The following is a 24157-nucleotide window of genomic DNA, read 5'->3' as shown; positions in this document are numbered from 1 at the left end:
AAGGATATGTTAATTCAGAATTTTTTGGAGTATAGATCAATTACAGCATTGTCATTTCAACTCTGAAATTTCGAGTTCTGATGTGCTGAATTTAACATTTGGTAACTAATATATTCTTTTTCAGATATTATTTGATACCAATTATTCAAGGTCCAATTTTCTGTTTATTGAAATATTCAGATAATTTCAATTCTAAAGTTTGTTTAGAATCTTTTTTATTGTTTTGCTGTTTTTTTGTTTTCACTTCGTTCTTGTTTTGAATTGCTCTGCTGCAGTTGCTCTAATTGAATAAGTTACTATGTCCTCCGTGAGCAGCAATTGCATTTCCATTTCCAGACTTTAATGGACATCTAGGGGCTTTGCATTAGGAGTCAGAACAAGGCAAGTTCTTGTAGGCAGTTTCACCATGAAAGTAACATGAATTCAGATGTATCTCATATCTTGGTTTCATACTGGTATTATTTAATAGACCAATGGGATTGATTTCTTGGCTGCTAAATTTAATTAATCACTTCATCTTTGTTTCTGGCTAATGGGTGAAGAGACAAAGATCAAAGACATAGATTTCCTTTCATGCTTCCTGTCTTTTCATATTGCTTCATGTACTAGAATATGAAAATGCAGGCAAAATTCCAGATCACTCAGCAGAATCACTTGGATCTCTTTCTCTTCAAAGTGAATCCTAAACAGACCTACACCCTTCTAAGTCCATTGAAGTCAATGGGTTTAGGAGAGTGTGACTCTGCTTAAACTTGAGCTGTTTTTCCTTTTGCATTGAGACAAAATCATCTGTTAACCCTATATTGGACATGATTATAACTCTCTAAGTTCCATTCTCAATGTTCAATATTGTGAATTTGAAAAAAACTGGGACTTTGAAGAACCCCATTAAGGAAAATAGTCTTTCCATTTTTCTTGATTTTTCTCCTAAGAAGGATCCCCCCCTCCCCCGCACACACACTCAGGTTTCCTTATATAAAAAACTTCCATGTGATATTTTATGACAAGTTATTATAATATATGTCAAAATTGCAGATGTGTGATAAATGAATGGATTTGAATCCCACTACTGCCATGAGCTCAGTAGGTGGCCTTGGGTAAGCCATTCCTCTCAGCCTAGCTCTCCAGCTGCATTGTGGGGATAATAACATATTGACTTTGTTCACCCCTCAGAGTGTGGTGCTAATCTGTCCAGAAGGGCAGGTCATAAGCACAGTTGTTATTATTAATATCGGAGCTGTATCATATACAATTCTGAGAAACAAATTTAGATATGTGTTTCCCAGACATATATGCCTGGATTCAGGATTATATCCATGCTTACAGGACAATTATACTTCAGCCTGTAGAACTGTACAAAATGTATATGCATCTTTTAAAACATTGCCTTGCTTAGCAACAAAGTATAACCTAACCCAAGGCAGTGATAGAAATACATGTAAAAAATATTCAGGAATAAAGCACATGATTTACATGCAGGAAGTCTACAGTTCAGTAATCCCTGACATTACTGGTAAAAATGGGTTTGGAAAGAAATGCTGGGAAAGACCTTGGAGACCCACATCCATATGCAGTACTTAGGGGTGTGCATAACAGGAAAAAAACCTAGCTGAAATTACACACAGAACTCACTGGTTCGGTTTGTTAAGGCAGCTTCTGGAATGCAAAACCAGGAAACTAAATTGAAATGAGTCCCTCTCCCACTAAGAAGTCTGTGTGCTTCGTTTTGTTTCATACCTTCAGCACAGAGCAAGTTCGCCTCTCAGGACAGCACAGCAGCTTATTTTCCTGAACAGCGCCAATCAGATCCCAAGGGGAGAGAGACCTTACATTATTAGTTAACTCTGTTTGAAGGAAGAGGGAATGAAACAAATGTGGCTGAGTGCATCTCCCCCCTCCACTGCCAATCATGTCCTTGAAAGGGGAGACCCCTCCCTTTCCTGCCTATCAGATTTGAAAACATTTGGAAGGGAGAATTCAATCATAGGCTGCAACTCGAGAGCCACTTCCCTGGCAGTAAGCATTACTGAATAACATGAGACTTACATCTTGAGTAGACCAATTTAAGATTGCTCCCCCTCCATGCTGTGAGCCCTTTGACTACTCTGCCCTTTCAAAACCAATCCTGCCTTCCCTCACAGAAAAGGAAAAATTATGGGGAAAACATATGTCTGTTTGGGGAGAAGATCCAGCCAATCATTCTGCCTGCCTGCCTGTCTGCCTGCACTTGGGCAATGGAGAAGATTGGCTGTGAGAACGCCCCGGGTTTCAGAGGAAATCAAAAATCAAAAAGGAAATCAAAAGGAAATATTTGGATTCATCCCTCATTGTGGGAAAAAAGAACAAGGAAACATAATACCAAGAAGCAACAGCAGAATGCAAAGGCAATAGCTTACTGGGACTATAGAAAAAGAAAAAAAGTGAACATAAAACAGGATACTTCTTTGCCCTTGTTGCAGAACTCTCCTACTTGGGAATTCCCTGCTGTTCTACCTTGTTTTCTATGGGTCCGTTGTCGTGCGCTAGGAAGGGGACTAATGGTTCATGCTGGTTGGGATTAAGCACAAAAACAGTTGCCCCGGAGTCTCATTTACCCACCCATCCCTGAAAAGAATAGAGTGTGTTTGTACCTGAGCAGCCAAAGCACAGGCAACAGACCAAAATAAATAAATAAAATGGATCAGTTCCAAGCTAGGACTGACTCAGCTGAAACAAACTAGTAATGAAACAGAATTGTTCTGGAACCCCTGAAACCAAGGTCGCTTCCACACGTCCTTAATGAGACGGCCTGCTAACAGAACTTTGGCGGGTTATCTCACTCATTACATACGTCTTCGTTTCCCATGTGCGAGCAGGTCATCATGAATGATTCCGAGTTTTGAGCGTTTTGGGGGAAACTTGTTTTGTTCCGTTTTTATTTTTGATGCCACTTTTTTGTGTGGTTATCTAATGTATCAATGCATCTGGAGGCTTTTTCGTGCTTCTGAAGTGCCCTCCCACAAATCTCCACCCCTCCTCTTGCCATTACCCCTCCCACACAAACGTCTGGCTCGCATGCACGAGTATATGTCCTCCTCCCCCCCCTTTTTTAAAAACTTTTTAAAAAGGTCCTTGCACTATTACAATGCAGTGCTTGCTACATTGGATCACTCAGCAATCAGACTATCGGTTTAGGAACAACACTGGGAACAGAATACCATTTCTGATTTTATTTCAAACTAGCATTAAAGCCTGTTGTTTTGGAAAATATAACAGCTCCTAACAGTGCTTCCACCCACCCCCATGCCTCTCCCCGTGGCATCAGTCAAGAGGGGGATGGGGAAGGGAACAGGGGCTCTCTCCTCCTCTGATCCCTCAGCCACCGCTTGCCTTGTGCCTGGTCCTCCCAAGACCCCACGGAGGCAGTGGGGAGCACCACCCCCGCTGCCGTGGGACATTGGGAGGGTTTCGCTGGCCCACTGAGCCTTCCTACAGCCTATGCTGAGCTCTCATTGTGCCCCCACTTGCTTCTTATCCCTGCATACTGCACCTCCACGGGGATAAGGAGTGAGTGCTAGGGAACATGGTTTGCCTTTTATGTAATAGGATATGAAATCGTGCAATTGCGCTACTCTACTGTTCACATACTTATTAGTTATTAAACACTTTTGCATTTAAAACTTCACCAATGTCATTTGTGATGAGGTGCAGAAAGAACACACTTTTTGTTTTGGGACTTTTCCCCCTTCCACTACAAACACACACAAGAAACACATGAGGATGCTGCGTATGGAAGGTGAGTTATGAAAGCGGGTTGGGAAGACTCGGCTTCAGGACAGAGAAAGCTTGAGAAAAAAGGAACATGTGGAAGCGACCCAAAACTGAAACAGAAACTTTCTAAATGCACACCTCTAAGTACTTAGCTAGTAGAACCAGTGGTCTGACCTAAGGTGAGGCAACTCCTTTTGCTAACTCATGTTTTTAGAAAGAGTGTCCAGCTGTTGTTCATTCTATAACTCTTCTGGACCATACCACAGTACTCCATGGTTCATTGTATTCATTCTTCACCTCTCTGTTTCTTAAGGAACTGAGATGAGATAAAATAATAGTGGCAGAGAAGCTGAAATGAGAATCAGGCAAAGCAGAATGTAAAAAAAAATCCTTGCTAGAAATAATAGGAAAGGTGAAGGTTGTCCTATCTTTCTTAGCTCTCATTTCTTCTTTTGTTGTCACTTTTCAACAGAAAATGACAATTTGTTGGACCCAGTTAATTAAAACCTTTACAGATTTCTTATGTCGGATTTGTTTTTACTTTGAATCTGTGTGCAGCCACGGAAAGTGAAACTATTTTAATGAGCGCTCTTGCACTTTCTCAGAGCCGTGACTTCTGTGTGAAGTCCACCAGGACCTCAGGAAGGTTCAACAGAGATCTCACTCAAACTGAACAATAGGTATAAAAAATAACATTAAGTGACATGAATGTTTAAAAGTACTTTTGCTTTCATATCTGTCTTTTTGGGGAGATTATAATGAAAAAGCAGCTAATGAAAAAATCCTTTTCCATTGAATGCAGAATCAATGCACTGAGAGATTCAGCCCTCTTTCTCCACAGACCTCTGGCAATGATACGAAAGGGCAATGAAAGAAAATAAGAGAACTGTTTGCATCTTCCACATTCCCCTGGAGCTTAAGTAACTTAACAAAGTGAAGAGTATAGTCCAGTTGGGAATATAATGGGCATGTACAGGGCTGCCTTTCTCTGAACTTCCTTTATATGCTGTCTGTGTCACAGCAGCAAGTTCTTACACAAAGTACAACTTCTGCATAACAAATTGCAAACTATAGAGGCAGCAACCAGCAACCACCTCTTTCTTGATTTCTCCCCTCGTGATATATGCATTATAAGGCATTAAGAGGGTGTTTGGCTATATTTAAAGTAATTTTCCTTTGACTAAAGACCGCAAAAATTTTACTTGAACTACCTATGTGTGTTCTAATTAGTACATAAACAGTGAAATCCTAAGCAGAGTTACTCCAGTCTAAGCCCATTGATTTCACTGTAAGGCACTGAACCTTTTATCAGGCTTTAACTAAGATCTGGAAGAGGCTTTATTTCAGTTCCTAATATCATTTTAGGCATGAAAGGCAATCATTAACAGTTGGGTTGCACTTAATAATGACAATGTGAACAAATACTTGCTGCACTAGGTGAGATTTTCCCAGATGACTGAATATTAGTTACTTAAAATACACAAGTGAACTGGGATTTAAGACCTGAAGAAAATGTGCAAATGTATAGTAAAAAAGTAAAGCATGAACTAAAGATTCTTTACTTTAAAATTTAATTATACATTGTTATTTTTGGTTTATAGGTCCCGAAGTGAGGTATTTTGGCATGCACTGGCGCATGTCCTCAAAAACAGGCATTTCAATCCATGAGCATGACTTCCTCATCTCTCCTCCTGCTGCTTCTAGGACAGAGAGGACCCCAAGAAACAACATTTTTGGTGGTGCCGCAGGAGGGGGGAGTCACGCTTAGAGATGGGAACAAACAAACAAAATGAAAATGATGTTCGTTGTTCGTTGCCATCCATGAACAGGGACTCATGAACAACCACAAACATGGCCCTGTTCACGAACATTTTCATGATTGGCTATTCGTGGAGGCCAGCAGGCTCTCCTCCAGCCATCATCCAAGTCAAGATCCCTACTGCACCACTCCCCGAAACCTGACCTGAGCAGGCACCAGGAAAAGTACCAATAATAAAAAATAGCTTGTCCCCAGAGCCTGGCAGCAGCCCTGGAACTTGAAGGGGTAGATCCCTATCCCACCTCATACAAAGAAAATTCAAGCTCCAATGCACTCTCTCTATCAAAATGCCAAGAGCAACTGTCTCTCTCTCTCTCCACTGTCTGCAAAGTCAGAGCTGGGAACCCCCCTCCCCCCTGGTCTTTGCTCCCTTGTTGTAACAAATTTGGAGCTCCACACTTGAAAGGAAGACCTGCCTATCAAGCTAAATTGGGCTTAGATTGGGGTTTCCAGGGCAACAGCAGGAGTTCAGACAGAGTTCAGACAATCCCCATCTAAGTTGCTAAGGGAATTGATTGCAGGTGCCAGACTGTCTGGCTTGACGAACAGCAACAGCAACGAATGAGGCTTACAACGACCACCTGTTTGTTTAGAATGGGGCCTCACGAACAGCTTGTTCATGAACAGCAGATTGGGCTGTTCGTGGCTTTTTTTTTGTTCGTATTGCTGTTCGTGCCCATCTCTAGTCATGCTTCTTGTAACCCTCTAGTATGTCTGGTGTGTCCAAGCCCATCCAAGGGCCAACTTCAGGCTTTGCCATGTCCATTGAGATTATTAATTGTTTAATGGAGCAGCAGTCCCCCATAGCAAATCACCACCTGCTGTTAATATGGTTTTGAAAGCTCTTTAAAGAATAGTTTACTATATGACAAGGGGCAGCTGCTCTTTGGCAAAGGGCTGCTGCTCTTTGAGAAACACCTTCTTCAGAACCCAGAACTTCTTATATAGCACTTGGGAACCTGGCCCAGAAATCCAAATACAGAGCTCAATAGTTTGATGGGGAACATCCTGGTCCTCTAGTCTTAAGTTTTATTGTTTTGTTTTCTGGGAAATGACCCTTTTCTGCATAGTATTTCCCAGCAACAAATATTGTCTTTTAGAATATACGCTCTAAGGTATGCTAAGAATATAACAACAGTAACATAATTGCCTTTTTTAATTAGCAGGAAACAATATTTTTCTCTCACTTATTATTGCTAGTAATATTGTTTACTCAAATAGCTTTAATATGCTTATTCAACTAGAATTTGGAACTCTGTTTTGATCCAAATTAACCTTGATTTTATATGCTGTTTGCAGTCAGATTGTGCCAAGTTGATTTCAAAGCTTATTAATATCTACTTGCAGACACACAAAGAAAAAACTCTTCTAAACATAGTTAAATATATTTTTATTAAGTAGCAGTAATATTAGCATACAAATTATACCCAAACAGGTAGAAAATTCATTAACATATAGTACAAATAATAAAGTCTAAGATGTACCCCGGTAGCTCTATTAAACTATAACCAAAACTGTCATAAAGCACAGTTTATTCACTTTACCTAATTCTGCTGTCCATTACAGCTGCATAAATTTATCTTTGTTGTATTTTAGTATTATGCTGTTGTATTTTAGTATTATGCTGACTAAAACTAGATACAGTGAACTGTGTCCTCTATTTCTTTCAGAATTTTTCATAGGTGGCCTATGGCTTGTAATGTGGTTAAATTTTACAATTCTATTTATGGAAGAAACGGTGCTTTTTGTGGAGATCATTTATAGACTGCTCTTTTATGGAATCTATTGAACAGGACATAAACAGAAGAATCATTGTGATAAGAAAAGTGAATGAGAACTGTCAACTGGTCCATCCATCTCAGGACAGCTCCCTTGTAATTGCTGCAAGAAATACTTGGCTGGATTGTACAGCTTTTTGTTAGTGAAAAAGGAAGGAGGAGTACCCTTTGACCACCCAAAAATTTTATGCTGGAGATCATTGGAAACTATTTGTACCAGAGCTATAGGGGATGGTGGCTACAAAATAACAGCTGTTTTTGAAAGAATGATTTCACTCATGCATGATAGGAGAAGAGGAAGCTTATCATTTTTCTGTCTTTAGTTAATATAATTAAGTTTCCAATGTCTCCGGGGGAGGAAAGTGAGCAAAAACAGGAACAAAGATGTAAAATAACAAACACTGAATCTTCACCCTTATATGAATATTGGAGTATCAGCCTAGATACTCAGAACACATTCACAGGCCAGAACGTTGGATCTAACTAGCTTTTACACTCCATTTCATTCAGTTCCCTTTCCTACTATGGCCTTTATTCCATGTGGCTTTTGTCCATGCTGGTCCCAGGATCCCCAGCATGAACTTTTGTTGGTCAAAGGGAGTTCTCTTTTTGACTTGTGCAAAAGCTTTTTTCGAACCAACCCATAATGCACAAAGACAATAGTAGAATAATACAATACTAGAATATTTGCAGTTCAGAACATTTGGTATATAATGATCTTCATGATCTACTGTAGAATTGATTCAAGACTGCTGCATTCTACACTACAATAACACTTCAGTGCATCACCAGGTTCACTCCTGTGTAGAGTGAATGGTAGCTAGTCATTGCCCCCCCCCCAGTTGGAATGAAGAGGCAGACACAAGTGTTGGGGATTAAAGGGCCACTTTATTAAATTATAACAACATATTTGTGAACATGGCAAGGGCCTAACTAGCTGTACAGGTCAGGCCCTGGGGTCACTCCTGGACCTCTGCCCTGACCTGTATGGGCAACCCCCGACAGCCCGGAATGCGAGCCATCCATGGTATGGTTGGGGCCCAGCTGGCCTGGCTAAGTGGTTCACCCCCTTAAAGCTCCCCCACCCGGACATGAAGCTGCAGGGGGGGACTGGCTTGTCCAGGGGTTCCCCACCAGGGTGTCTGACCTTACAACTGGGTCGTACAGCAGCCAGCCACTCCTGAGAGACCCTAATCCCCACCAATGGGAATATGCCAAGGGTGGTCACCAGCCCGCTCATATTTCCCAACTCCTACCAGCCAAGGGAGAGAATATTGACCCACCAGAGCCAACTACCCCCCCCCCTTCATAACAGTGCAAGGTAGGCAAAAATCTCCACACCCAAGTGCCAATAAAGGGGAGGAAAAAAAATTCCTACCTGGTCCCAGTAAACGGCGATCAGATAATCCTGCTCTGAAATAGGGAGAAGTGGGTGGGCTGAGCATGAGATGCATTGAAGCACCAAGGGGTGAAGCAGCAGAAAACACCTGGCCTAGCTCTGCCCCACGCACAGGTTCCCGTATGTAGGGGAAAGCACAGCCACTGCCTCCTCCTCCTTCCGGGGGGGGGGACAGTCCCCAGACACCGTGGATGTTGCTTCTGGACGGGAGTGCCATATTGCCCCCCTAGACATAATGAAAAGACAGACACAAGTGTTGGGAATTAAATGGCCACTTTATTAAATAACAACAACAACAACATTTGATTTATATACCACCCTTCAGGACAACTTAATGCCCACTCAGAGCAGTTTACAAAGTATGCCAAAGTATGCAAAACATCTTGTGAGGTGGGTGGGGCTGAGAGAGCTCCAGAGAGCCCTGACTAGCCCAAGGTCACCCAGCTGGTTTCAAGTGGAGGAGTGGGGAATCAAACCCGGCTCTTCAGATTAGAGTCCCACTCTCTTAACCACTACACCAAACCATCCCACTCATATTTCCCAACTCCTACCTGTCACCGCTAAGACCAAGCCTCTGCTTAGGCCATAGTGCCCCCCAGGAGGCATAAAGCCACCCAAACCCTTGCTGCACCTCCTCCAAATAGTTGTTCCACCATCCCCTCAGGTGAGGTAAGCAAATGCAGCCCTGATTTGCGGATGGGAGCCCCTTGCTAAACAACAATCCCATTCAAGCTTCTTGCACAGAGATGGAGAGCCTTGGACAAATGCAACCACAGGGCCCAAACTTCCTGCAAATACCCAGCGGGGAAGCCTCGGGACCCAACGCAACAGAACTTGCCCACCCAACAGGCAGGGCAGCATGCGCACCCAGGCAACCCTACCATGGGCCCAAAACAAAACAACTCCAAGCTTCTTGCACACACCTGGCGGGGAAGCCTTCAAAACAGCAAACTGAGGTTTACCACTGCGAGATACCCCAGGGCCCTGGACCTGCAACAGAAATGCAGTCAAACAATTGACAATTTATCAATGCCAAAGCCACCTGCGTCCCCCAAACACCACCCTGGAGAAGAAGAAACGAACAAGAAAAAACCACAACTGCTAACAGCCGTAACTAGGCAAGGAGTCATCAGACCTGCCTACCACCTCATTGTGGCGACAGCCCTTTGCCTTCCTGCTGCTGAGAAGACCCAGAGACATCTGGCCCACGCCTCTTGCCCTGACCAGATTGCTTACATGCCGTAAAAGCATGGGGACCGGAACACATTGGGCACACATGGTGGAACTTGCTTGGCTCCCTAGAACAAACCCCCTGGGAAGCAAAGTCCTAGCATAGCATACGAGCCACTGTGGCCTGATCCACAGGAGGTCACATGCACAATGGCGTGGAAGACTGCTGAAACAGGTGACCACTATCAGTGTAATCTCCCACATTGGGCGTAGCCAGGGACATGAACTGCAGCCACAGGTGCTGGTGGACCTGATTCCATGGGACGGAGGGGTTAAGAGCGGCACATGTGGAACTTTCTATTGTATTGCAGCAAAGCTGCACCAACAAAGTCCAAATACCCCCTGTATATGATATCTATATACTGGAAAAGGGGGGGCACCCTCCATGGCTGGGCACGGGCTATGACACCTGCATATATGAGAAAGCTAGCAACCAGTTTCCCAGGTCCTATCCACCTTGCGGTGCTTAAGCAACTCCTTATCACACTCCTCAAGATCCTCCTTGTCCTTCTTTTCCAATTCTCTAAAGAGGTGGGAGAAGACATCCACATACTTCCCCCTTAGAATCTTGTCCCTGGTCCCAGGCATCAAATGGGCCCCGAGGGGCATGGCAGTATCACCAAATGGTAACGCCCTAAAAGGAACTGACCCGTAGGTTGACCACAGGGAACTGTAGTATGAGCCCCAAGGGGCCACTGTGCCCATACCCACTTGTGACTGGGATGACATGGGTGGCCGGCCACCCACCCTGGGCAACAGACCCATAAAGGCTGGCTGGCCCCACTGGCCATAATCCACTAGGACCCACCAATTGTACCATGCTTGCCTGTGCATATGGTGTGTGTGGCGTGCCAGGGGGCGCGGGGGAAATGGCCTGGCCTCAGGGCCCCCAAGGCCATGCACCCCCAGGTTGGGGCAAAGATGACTTACCCTCCACTTCCAAAGGTTGCACCGCAATGGCCATGTGCCCAGCATCCACTGACCCTCCAGCCTCATCCAAAGATGCGCCTGCATGTACCTGAGACGAAAGTCATTAAAGAAAGCAGTGGTAGAGGCCACCGTCCCTGGCCTTTTGCATGCTGCAGAAGTGTTGACATTGGCCACACCCAAGGCCTGCTCTAAAGCAGAAATTCTATCCAGAAGTTCCTGCCAACTAGGGCCTGCATGCTCATCATCAGAAGATGAAAGGGTAGCCAAGGGGCACCATGTGGCAGGCCTCTTGTCTGGTTGCTTATCTTTGGAGGGGCCATAGCCCTTCTTGGGAGGCATATTAGCTCTTGTAGTCAACTGCCCCAAACAGGAGCACTGCTGCTCTTAACCACTAAACCAAGTTGGATGGCCTAATACCATAAGCAGAGGGAACACCCCCAGAGCCTGTGATATACCACAGCCAGGAAGAGTGCACCAGGGCCAGTCAAAATGGCTGCCAATAACCAGCCTAAAAATAGCCCCCAAACACAAGCACTCAAAATGGCTGCCAAACCCCTAAAATGGCCACCAGCCCCAGTACCCATAGGGGTCCCCAGTATTGATGGGCATGAAACAAAACACGGAACAAAATTCCGAACAGAATGGCTGGTTTGTTTGCAAAGAACCATACATTCAGTAGGGCCACGTTTTTATGAAACACGACTTTTTCCTACTGTTCTGTTGCCAGTTCGGGAAGCCAGATTCTTTGCACCATTCAATCCATCACCCAGGCAATGGTGGCAGTCTTTTGGTTGCCCCCAATCTGAGGCCTCAATGCTTGATTGGCAGCTGTCCCTGCAAACTAGAGAGCTCCCACTCTGGCCCATCCATCCAGGAAAAGGGCCAACCCCTCAAAGTAGCTGCCAGCAGACACTCCAGTTTTTGCCACTGTGAAGAGAAAATGACAAGAAAGGGAAGGGCCCATGGATCATGCCTTTCCCGGGGTTCAATCTCTCTGAAACTTGGGGGGGGGGGCGTCTTTAGAGGACAGATATGTACCTTGCAAATTTGGTGGACATTGGACATTGGGAAGGTCAGTTTGTAGCCCCTCAAAGTAGCTTCCAACAGACAGTCCAGTTTTTGCCACTGTGAAGAGAAAATGACAGGAAAGGGAGGGACCCATGGATCATGCCTTTCCCGGGGTTCAATCTCTCTAAAATGTGGGAGTCTTTAGAGGACAGTGAGGACTATGTCCCCTGCAAATATGGTGGGTATTGGACATTGGGAAAGTCTTGTTTAGTTTGGCTGTGAGAGTGAAGGTAACAGTTCTGGGCTCCCTTGAACTAGTTCGCGAAACGGCTCAAGTTTGGCTAATTCATGGTTCTTGTTCTGTGAAAATGAATGAACCACAAACCACATGGTTCGTTTTCCCCCCGTTCTGTGCCCATTTCTAGTCCCCAGTATCTATGAGGCAGTGGGGCTGGAGAACCACTCAGTGCACTGATGGAAGGGGGGGCAAGGGGCCAATGGCTAAAGCCCTCCCAACAATTCACCTCCCAAACAACAAGCTGGTCAAGAGGGGTTAGAATGGCCCTGTCATGGCAGCACATGTTAAAGTGCTCTGCAAAGGAGATCAGGAAGTGGTGGCCAGCAACCCACCCCAAGAAAAGCAGCGTAGGCAGCACAGCTGTGCCCAGGAATGCCCAGCTAGAACCTCAGCCCAAAGAGATTGGAACCGAGTGAGGGCTGTGCCACAGGGGGGAGATCTGCCTGCGCAAAGCCACAGGGCCTAAATTGACCCAGCCCCTTTGGGAACAGATCTGCACTGTTATTTTTCAGTAACTATGGCTCTCTAGTTTATATGACCAACTTTTAAGATCCTATTGTGCACAATATATCCTAAATAGTAAGGTTCTGTGATATACATGAATGATCCATGCTGATCCCTTGAGTTCCTGATTTGCACAAATGAGTATAATTTAAAACAAATCTAAGCTACAGTTCAGAGAAAAACAACGCAATTCTAAACAGAGTTATACCCTTCTAAGTCCAATGAAGTCAGAAGGATATAACTCTGTTTAGGATTGCACTGTAAATTATTGGTAATCTAACCCTAACTAAGATTGACTTCCTAAATTAAGAAAAAATGTCAATTACAGTGACATTTCAACTCTATTAAATTGGCAGAATTGGATGTGGAATGACTTGATAATAAAATCTTTCACCTTTGGCTTTTATGTGGAACTTCCTCATGTAAATACTTCACAGTGATTTTTTTTCAAAGTACCAAATGGAGACAGAGCTGTTCTGAAATCTTGTGCATGCATGTAACATGCATTTATCTTACAGACTTCTTCTGCACAATACAAATGAATGAGTGTGATAAATCTAACCCCAAAAGATTCATATGCAACTTGATTGGTATAGGTAGAGTAAGGCATACAGTCATATTCAGCCCTCCAATGCTCCTTCTGTAGGAGAGAAGAGCTTTAACTGGGTAGCTGAAGTCCAATCTTATGAGGTTGGAATTCTAATAACATTTTCCTGGATTAAGCCCCATTAAATAATATGAATAGACCTGTTTAGGATTGCTTCCTAAATTGCTTACCCTACTATAAATATATTTGAAAGGGATGTACTCAATAACACCTTGCCTCAAAAGGCCCCAACACCCAGAAGACAAGAAAAGTGATTCTCATAAATGGTAAAGGATGTAGGATTATAGATACCTACTTTTTATCAGGCCATATTGATAGTTTCTAATATGTTACCCTACTCAAGATGCTCCATTCCTTTAAATACTTTTAAAACTCTTTTGAGTTGGTACAGTGATTTAGGATTTCAGTGCATGGTATATCAGTTATAAGATTCACTACATGAAGTCAGCTCTGACATAAAAGGTAGACACTGAACAAGCACCCAAAATTATGAGTTGGTATTTATCCATGAACTGATCTTCATATCTTTCACTTTTTTTACTTCCCACTTGTACATCCTTCCAACACACACTCCACATACCATTTTCTTCTTCAGCATTCTTTCTATAACTGTATCAATCTAGATCAGCATTTCACTTGGAATGTATGAAACTACTGTCAAGATTCTGTATTACACTAGTCCATCTTCTCTCCTGATTCACCTGTAACTGTTTGCCATTCCATAATAAAACTGAGCCAAACCAGCTTCTAATATAGAACAAGAAAACAAATTATGATCATGCTCTTTAAAATCCAGTAATAATTCTTACTCTCTATTTCCACTCTTATTTGCCTTTTATTGCTTTGTCTCACTATTTTGCAACATGTCATCCATTTATCCTTTCCAATGTTTCTTCACAGCATTGATCATCTAATTACTGGACCTCTACTTCATTACTTTCCCAGCACCAGGTCACCATTTTCTAGTTGTAGAATCCTTGGTGTTTCCGTTTTACCAATAGACTAGGCCCATGCAATCTTTTATTCTTTTTTACTCATTTGAATTCTAATTTTGTTGAAAATCACATATATATTGTCAGGCATTTTAATCATACTTCAGAAATTTTCCTCTGCTTTGGTTAAAGTTCATTAAAACCATTCACACATAATGGCCATTTTCACACTCTCTAATATCACGCAAAACTCATGGAACGAAGGCATCTTAATGGCCCATGAAAATGGAATCATGACAGGGTGACGTCAGAAATCACGCCATGAAGATCCCCTTGTTCCATGAGTTTTGTGCGACATTAAAGAATGTGAAAATGGCCTATGTCTATCACAAAATTTCCCACAAGAAAGGAAAGCAAAGAATGCCTGTCTCCCTTCTTGCTATGCTTCTCACTCTCAACCACTCTTCCAATATGTTGGCAACTTCCTATAAAATTTCAGGCTGTTTCCCCCAGCATTGCTTTCTTCCATTTTATAGTCAACGTCATGCAGCATCTCCTAATTTTTTTGTCTCTCTCTTACATCAGGATCAATTACAAACAGTTTTGGGGCCCTTTTCATTGTACTATTCAAATGGAACTGAAACTTCCTAGCAAGTACTACAAGCCACACACCCACTCCATAGGAGTTTATGCTTTTCTAGCTCCTTAATTTATAATACTCTGATTTCTCTGAACCCACTATTCAAATGACTAGAGAAATACTTCCATGTGTGAAGGAAACATTAGGCTAAGAAAAAGTTATTCTCGGTTATAATGCCATGGAGAAAATGGTGGGTAGGAGGCTAAAAATTCATTTCAGATCAAATGTATTGGTTCACCAGTGACACCAAATTTGCAGAAAGACTGATATTTGATCTTAAACCAGCTCTCCTGCATGAACATCAATGAGTTTAGGGAGCCTTTTTTATTTCACAAATACATAGTAACAACACGGGAAAGGTCAAAATGCTTGTGGTGACACATAAGAATTCAGTTCCTAGTGTTATCGCTTTAATATATCTGAGCCCACATACAAAACTACCCAATGTTTTTAATGCTGGGATAGGCAGTGTCTGGTGTACGAAAGAAGAGGAAATGATCCTGAAAGGGGCCTCCAGGTCCATCTAGACAAGATTTTAGGGGGAGTACCTTCTTTTAAAAGGAGCTTTCCTTTGTCTGTTTGCACAATGCTATTCTTAGGCATTTCTTCTAGAACTTTGTACTCTCAACTAGCAAAGGAGCTAGATTTATTTTCTTCTCTTTTCTACCCAGTTTGTTAGTTCTGTTAATAAAGATTTTGTTACTCTCAGTCAGTTCAGTGTTCTGATTGTTGCATAGGAACTCTTCCACATTTTATTCATTGATTCTCTCAGTGTCCCCAAATGATATAGGGTCAATTATCTTATAAATATGTCAATTATCTTATAAATATAGGGTTAAGTATCTTATAAATATCTTCATTTCATTCATGAGAAATAGCTTTTGAATGGAATCTCCTTCTCCATGACATCCCTTATTTATTGCTTCTAAACTCTGGAATCCAAATAGAGTATATCCAAAGAGGAAGAAAAGAAATATTCTTCCATATGACTATTATGGACATATATTTTGAGTTTAAAAATTAACTTGATCTATGTTCTTATCAAGAGTACATAAGAATAATGTTTGTCATCTGTTAGTTCAAGGGTTGGGATTTAAATGCCAAACATGTCCACAAGGGGAAAAGATAAGATGCTTGAAATTCTCCTTTATTTTTTTTTTAGTGTTGTCATTGTATATCGTTCCAAAACTTAGGGGAGAAGATATGCTTATCTTAGTGGTTTGATGCAAAGCTGAGTAATGCCAATTAAATAGTATTAGCTTACTTCTAAGAACATAGACATTCTTATCTCAAAATGCCAGCTGGTTGATAGCATTATTAAGTCTACAAGTTGAGTGTTGCATGCAATCTGTCACTCAGTTCCCATCTGATAGTTTGATTCTTGATGGCCACAACATTCACATTTATTTTCTTTTATTATCATTAAATGTAGGCATATGGCAAGAGAGACTTTCACAACTTATGAACCACCAAGCCAAAATAGCTCATCAACCTGGTCTCCACTCACCAAGATACAAGAACAGATAGACTCATGTTCTAGATCTGAAGAAGTGAGCTGCAACACATGAAAGCTCATACCCTACCACAAATTTTGTTAGTCTCAAAAGTGTTACTGGACTCTTGCTCTTTTCTATTGGTCTGGTAGTTTGCCATAGGCTCAATAAATCTCCTGTTTTTGCTACCTCTCTGGGATTCCAAAACAGAGGGGTATTGAGTAGACATGGGCACGATCCTAAAAATAATCCCGATTTAGCTGATCGTGATTCCGCGGTGGCACCGAACCCAGGTACCCGAACCTCACTGATCAAGTCCTGTTTCCGATACAGAATCAGGAATCGGGAAGGCCGACGCGTGAGGGCACTCCGCGGTTTCCAGCGGTAAAGGAATGGTGGGTGAGGAGGATGGCGGCCGCCGGGCCTGGCAGGCCCGTGGAGGCGGTGGCGAGCCACCTCCCCTCAGGGGGCAGGGGGGTCTGTCCCCATGGGAGTGTGCCAGTATTGTCATGGGGGGGGGCAGAGGAGATAGCTCCCTATTCTCTAATTCCCTATCCACTGAAGCCCAAAGCTAAAGCTCCCTCTCTCTCTCTCTTGCGCTTTCTCTCTCCAAAAGTGGCAAGCGAGAGCTCGCCTCTGTCCCACTCCACCCGCGAGCGGAAAGTGAAACTTTGTTGTGCAGCACATGGCCATTTATAAAGCCTGGGTCTGCTACGCAGGAGGGCTGTGTTTGGCCGTAAGAGCTGCCTCTCAGGCTTTGCAGGGATGAGATTCGAGTGCCCATGGCTACAGAAGAACATGCCCTCCCCCTGCCCTCCCCTCTCTTCTCCCAAATGGACAAGACAGGCGTGCGCTTTTCTGGCTGCTTCGTGGTTGGAAGGAAGCCCTGCTGATCAAGGAAAGCTGGGCTTCCATTCGCGTTTCCAGGGTGACAGAAGGAGGGCAAACAGCTCCGGCATTCCCCAGGCTCCATTTCCATGGGGCTCCGTTCCCTCGGGAACAGATGGCTGGCGCCAGACTGTCTGCAGACTGCAATCCCGAACGTAAACCGATCAATCCGATCGAGACCCGATAGAGCACCCCACCCGAGCGCTGAACCGGGAGCCATGGATGGAACCAATCAGCCCGGTCCCGATGGCACCAACGCCAAAATCAGGGCCGTAATTCCGATCGTGCCCATGTCTAGTATTGAGCACATGGCAGACCATTTTACATAGCTAGTGGATTTCATGGTGTATAGGGGGTCACTTGCTGACTTCTGTGGAATAGACAAGATGGATACAAGTGGTTAATCCATCAGAGAAATGAAACAGTCCTGAAGGGTTTGCCATTAGGTCTTCATTCTTTAATTAATTTACAGTATTGATGTTGAATATTTGCAAGCCAGAACTATAAATTGAATATTGTTATTGTTGTTAGTTTTTTCAGCATGAAGAAAGAAGATGGCACATTTAAAGCATGTGTCCATAACTAATACTCCATCAAGCTGACCACAGCTCACTAGCCTCTAAGGGGTACACTATATGACTAGTGGGTTCCATTCATATGGATGGTCCACAAGTTGTACAGCCTGTTCTAAGGAAATTTTGTCCCTATCCTGGAACAGAACACACAATCCATTTTAACCTATCTCTCATCACCAATATTAGATTTATTTTGACTAATGAAAACTAGCATAAAATACAAAAGGAAAGTATGGGGGTCAAGTTGATTTTCCAAAACAACTTCCAAGGAAACAGCCCTGAAACCACTCTTTGTTCTACTTTAAAATGTCCTGCATTGAATCATTGGCAAATTATGCCAAATCCTCCTTGTTTTCTCCTTGAACATTTTTTCTATGTATTTTTTTTTATATAAAATGAGAATGAGTCAAAGGATCTGATGACAGTATAGATTTTCAAGTTGAATCCATGCAGATCAGCAAAGCAGCTGTACCGAAGCAACCTACTGATTCAGCAGAGGGAACAAACAAGAAAAAATTCCCATCATGCTAAATGAATCCCAGGGAGTTATGCTTTATTTATTTTTTTTAATACTGACACCTGATCACCTCGAACACTAAGCACAGGTGTGAGAATTCTCTTGTGTTTGACAGTTGGTTGAACACAGCCTGTGATAATTAACTCTAAATCAGCGTCTCTGGCTTCACTGAAATCATAGTTTGTTCTTGTGCTTTGCAGATGCTACTGTAGTACTATACAAATGATAATTATTACTTTTACTTTTTATTCTAGTAAAATGTAGCCTAGATTCCTTCTGTGTTATCAACTGGATCAATTATTTAAGAAACTGCATTATGTAAAAAAGGGATCAACTGGGTGCTATGTTTATGATCCAAATAACCCAAATGTCAGTACTTGATTTGAATTTAGATATCACAGTGTTTTGCGTAGACTTTATCTCCACAGTATAATTAGGACAGAATTGTACATAAGTAAGAAAACTAAGGGCAGAGACCCATCTTGTAGGGGAAATGAACCTGCTGCTGAACACATGATGTCAGATTCTACTGCTGTTGTAATGTCATAACATTGTATATTTACTGATCCTTTCCTCACATCATTCATTGTTGCTGGTAGGGACAGACACCATCCAACATCAATACAGAGTACATTTTCCTACACATTATGTACCACTTCAGAGTGCCTGAAGAGAATCACTTGTTTGACTCAGAGGAGTTAGCCATATTAGTCTGTAGTTGCAAAATAGTAAAGAGTCCAGTAGCACTTTAAGACTTGTTTGACTGTGCCGTCTATACAAAAATGCCATTCTAAGTAGAAAGCTCTGCCCCATCAGGAGATAACAGTTTTCCTCCTTGTGACTGAAACTCTAAATTTAGTATGGCACAAGAGCATCTAGAATATTGGGCCCTTGAAGTTTACATGAGAATAACTCTTTATTCCCCATTCCACACTGAGGCTACCTTTGATAAAGGACAACTGGCTTGGGCCAGATTCCCTTTTTATCATGGAAGTGCAGAGCCATTAACAGGGTGGACTGATCATTTGGGGAATTATCTGATTGGTGCCAATAGCCTCTGACCTCAGAGATGGGTCATTATATGGGACTGGCTAAATTAGCTAGTCCATTTTACAGAGCAGGCTAGCGTAGGTCAAACTCCATTGCCCATAAATATCTGGGAGCTCTGGACTTTTCTCCCCACATTTTTGCAATCATTTTGTGCTGCTTTTGTTGTCTGATTGGGAGGTTTGCAAGCTGCTACCTAGATGACTGATAACTTTTACTCACACTGCGAAAATTACATGGGTTATCATGCTTCATACTGTAAACAGCTCACCAAAGGAGATCAAGAAAATATTTCACCCTGCAAGGAAACACAACACAATTATACCTCATATGGTGAATTTATTATTTCCTTTGAAGTAGCTGACATTGACCAGAGAAGGATGCAGGCTAGTGGTGTGGACAGATTAGTCAATTTTGGTACATCTAATCTGTGTCTAATACAGTGGTCAATGATACAGTGAGATAAAAAATCAGTTGGAATTTGCTCAACTCCGCTGACACAACGATGATAAACAATGATGATTAAGAATGATGTTGCTTAACTGTTATGCTAGAGCTCAAAATAAAATTGTGATAATAATTGGTTTCATGGGTTTAATTTTTTTTTCCTTCAGAATCTTTATCCTAGAGAACGGCTGTCTGAAGATATATAATGTTACCAAATCCGATGCAGGTGTATACACTTGCATAGCAATGAATCAATTTGGAGTTGCTAGAAACTCAGGGAACCTGATTGTGAAAGGTACTTCATTGTCTTCATTTGCGCTTTATGCATATTGGAAAAGCACATGCATATTTGATTAAACATGCTGAGATGTCACAGAACATAATAGTACTGTCTGAGGCGCGGTATGAACCAAATCTCCTTACTGGAGCAGAACTGCTGAGATGCCTTTGGCAAACCAGAGGGTGCCTGGCCATGCAGCAGGTGGTGGCTGTGCTTTGATATCATTCTTAGATGCGATACTAACAAGTTAAAAAAAAATCAGGAATCAGTCTGGATATTGTATCATTTCAAATAGGTTACTGTTCTTCCCAAGATGTGATAAATGATGAGGATGTGCAATCCTGACGCTTAGACATGAAACATATGTTTTGCTTTGAGATTTCTAATTAGCCTCTTCCTTGCACATGTGGAAATTTCTGAATCTTTGATTTGCTTGGCAAAGTGAGTATACCTAACAACAGGATAAATGGGAGATTTGATTGAACTGAGTACTGATTAGTACAAGATGATCACAAGTTGGAAATTATTATCTCACTAGAAACAATGCCCATTGTGTGAACAAATACAACGGGCTCTAGAAAATGGATTCGGTGGCCCCCTCCTGGCAGGCCAGTAGAAAAGCAACACAAAATGCTTCAGTGCTGTACTCAGGGTTGCCAGCCTCCAGGTGGTGGCGGGAGATCTAGAATTACAACTGATCCCCAGGCCGTAGAGATCAGTTCCCCTGGAGAAAAAGGCTGCTTTGGAGGGTGGACTCCATGACATTGTACCTAACTGAGTTCCTTCCCCTTCCACAAACTGCATTCCCTCTAGTCTCCCCTCCCCAAATCTCCAGGAATTTATCAACCTGGAGCTGGCAACCCTATTCTCACTGGATTTAGGGGAAAAACTATTCCCAGGAGCAGTCATTCTACGCTGCAACCCAGCATTCCAGTCCAAGATCATTTCTGCTGCTCCTACCACTCTCAGAGTAGTCTATCTGTGTCAGAGAACTGTATGAGAAATCCATTCCGTATTTTCCTTGCAATTTATTTTTGTGCTGTAATGCTTTTCAGTGGAGACCATGCATGTAAATTGGCTTTCTTCAAGCCAAGTTTGGTTATTTTCAGTGGTGCATCTCTCCCTGGCTGGTGTTGTCTAGCGCGGGGGTGGGGAGAGGTCATTACGGAGCTGAGTGCAGCTTTTTTTGTGGGGGAGGACAACTCTCTGGATCCAGAGAACTGTGTGGAAAATCCATTCCACATTTTCTTTGCAATTTTGTTCTGTAATGGTTTTAAATAGAACCTATGCAAGTGAATTGCAATCTCGGCTCCCAGTTTCTTCAATCTGCTCCAGTTATTTCCAATGGGCAATCCTGTCCTTTCCTATTGCACATGCTGTGCCTACTCCTCCTGACAGCCTCTCCATGCACCTGTCTCAGAAGCAGATTCTGGTTTTTCCTCTGACCCATGAAGGCATCCTTCTGGGAAACCCCAGGATGCCTTCAGGGACAGAGGAGTGAAAAGAAGCGCAGCTGCCGTTCGGCTGCTGCTTGAAGGGAACCGTGTCTGGCTGTTGAGAGGCCAGTGGCCTGTGAGGTGGACGAAGTGGCAGCCTCCCTCCACAGGCCTCCAAAAGCCCCTGAGCTATGGCAAGGCATGGCATCAAGGTGCTGGGCCTTCCCGCAGCCGCCCTCTGCCTTTCTGGGCTTGTGGAGGCTCCGAGGAGGTGGTGAGGAGGCAAACCGTTTGACTGCTGATCGCTTCTTATCCCTGCACTGTGCGCGTGTGTGATGTACTGAGCATGTGAGGGGATAAGAAGTGAGTCGTCGTGATCCACACAGTTTGGTTTTTATGTATATAGAAGATGGTTACTTATATCTTATTAGACCAGGTCTGTACATAATGGTTGACAAAACCAGAGATGGATTAGCCCAAAAGAAATGGATAAATTAGTCAATTCTGAAGAGACTCAGGATAAAAATAAGTTGTCTTTTCTTTTAATTGTAACCTTCCTCTTTGTCTACATTATTATAGAAAAGAAATCATGGAACTGAAAGAATCTTTTGTCTTTTTAAGGGAGTAGGAAGTTCTTTTAAGTTACCAATATGGATCAGTTTTGAATTGCTAGAAACTAGAGATGGGCACGAACCAAGAAAATTCTGAATCATGCGGTTCATGGTTCGTCGTGTTTCATGAACCACGAACCACAAACTTTCACAAACTTGCCCCAGTTTATGAACCAGTTTGATCGGTTTGTGAAAACATCACTTCTGGGTCAGTAGAAGGTCTGCAGAAAGCTTACACACTCCTCCCACGGTGCCTAGGAAACTGATTGATCGGTGCCAGGCTGTCTGCAGTGACTAACCGAAATACAAACCAAACGAACTGAGCTAAAATTAGTCATAGTTCATGAGAAATAAGCTCCCATGAACTACCAGTTTGTGAATGACAAACCAGCCCAGTTCATGATGAACTTTGGTTCATATTTTGGTTTGTGCCCACCTAGAAACTCATGGAGCTTGACAGTGAAGACATTTTATCGCACATTTTCTGTCGTGGCCCCTACCTTATAGAATGGCTTGCCTGAAGAAATCAGGAGAGTTCCTACTCTCTTAAATTTCCACAAACTGTGCAAAACGTAATTATTCAGGAGGGCTTTTTACTCAGGTGATAAGCCTGTGCTTTAAGAACTGAATCACTCATATGTCTTGGTAAAGGGATGAGGTCTATAGTCTACTACTGGGTACTATCTGTTGGTATAGATATGCTCCTACTGGTAGTTTCCCCGTCATTTAATATGTTCATGTCAAATTACTTATCCACATCCTATTGTCTTGTTTGTTGAATGTACCAGCCATTGATCGCATTGACTTATAGCGTGTAATCACGCTATGTGCAATTAAAGTAAAAATAGCACTGAAAACTGCAGAAAATAATTCTACATGATAAAAAAGGAACTGATGCAAAAACAAAGACTCGTGAGTTTATTTCTCACAATGGGTAGGAACATTTGACTCAAACACAACAACTCTCAAAAATTTCACCTCATCCCTGGAAAATATTAAACTGCTAAAAGCCACATAAAGCCTCATGTACATGGCCTCAGTAGGGTCACTTACTAAGTTTCGAGATGAACATTTTTGGCTACCAGGCTCCACTTTCCTTCCAGATATTTATGTGGTCAAAATATACTTCAATTTGAAATGGCTATGGATCTTCCAGTAGGGTCAATGGGGTTGGTGAGGGATTGTGTGATAATGGTAAATCTACTTAAAACATAATAACCCTATAGAGAAGCAGTCTCACCTTTATGCACTTCCATACAATCATCCCAATAGATGGACATGCAGACTGATAAATATAGAGTCCCCTTTGCTTCAGAATGGCTGGCAATTTCTGCAAAAAGAAGTAAAGAAATGATAAAGCTCTAAAAAATTCTCTAACAGCTACAGATATATACTGGCGAGTAATAATACCTAGCTAACATCAAAAAAATACTTGTTACCTAATCAGGGATATTCCCCCTTTTTGCTCAAAATTAGTATTTATATCCCTCCATTTATAAAGAATGGATGCGACTAGCATATTAATTGAGTCAATCGTCTTCTTTGGAGGAAAATGTCTTGACATTGCTGTGCAACGCTTCACTGTTGGTTCATCCACATCAGACTTCATTAAGACAAATCCCATAAGAAGAGATTTAAGGGGATGTGACTGATGGACCCTGATGTGATGTGTCAAAATGCTGCCATCAGGTTAATATGTGAGGGGGGGAAGTTTACTAGAACTCTGGGTTGTCATTTCAAGGGAAGTCAAATGAGGCATCTGAGATGTGTAAGATACCCTAGTCATTTTTATTTTTCTGGAGAGGAAATAGTTGCTGCAGTCAGTTGTCTGTTTTTATCATTTCAGTTGCATGGAAGTATTATTTTAAAGACTCACGTTTTTTGTAACAGTTCTGATATTTAATTAGAATAATGATAAAATATAAATAATCCTTTTAAAAAAGTGTTTGATGTTTGTTAAGACCAGTT

At 42.4% G+C, this 24157-nt stretch overlaps 1 protein-coding gene across 1 annotated transcript in view; it reads left to right on the top strand.

Annotated features, from left to right (window-relative positions):
- The window catches only part of CNTN6 (contactin 6), a 232121-nt gene that overhangs the window by 124706 nt on the left and 83258 nt on the right, over positions 1 to 24157 (top strand). The window contains 1 exon segment of the mRNA XM_054977138.1: positions 20030 to 20157. Within this exon segment, the coding sequence (XP_054833113.1) occupies positions 20030 to 20157 (128 nt within the window).

The sequence above is a fragment of the Eublepharis macularius genome, chromosome 4, assembly GCF_028583425.1.
Source record: "Eublepharis macularius isolate TG4126 chromosome 4, MPM_Emac_v1.0, whole genome shotgun sequence".
Lineage (NCBI taxonomy): Eukaryota > Metazoa > Chordata > Lepidosauria > Squamata > Eublepharidae > Eublepharis > Eublepharis macularius.
The sequence above is the reverse complement of the archived record's forward strand: the minus strand, read 5'-3'. Positions and strand labels throughout refer to the sequence as shown.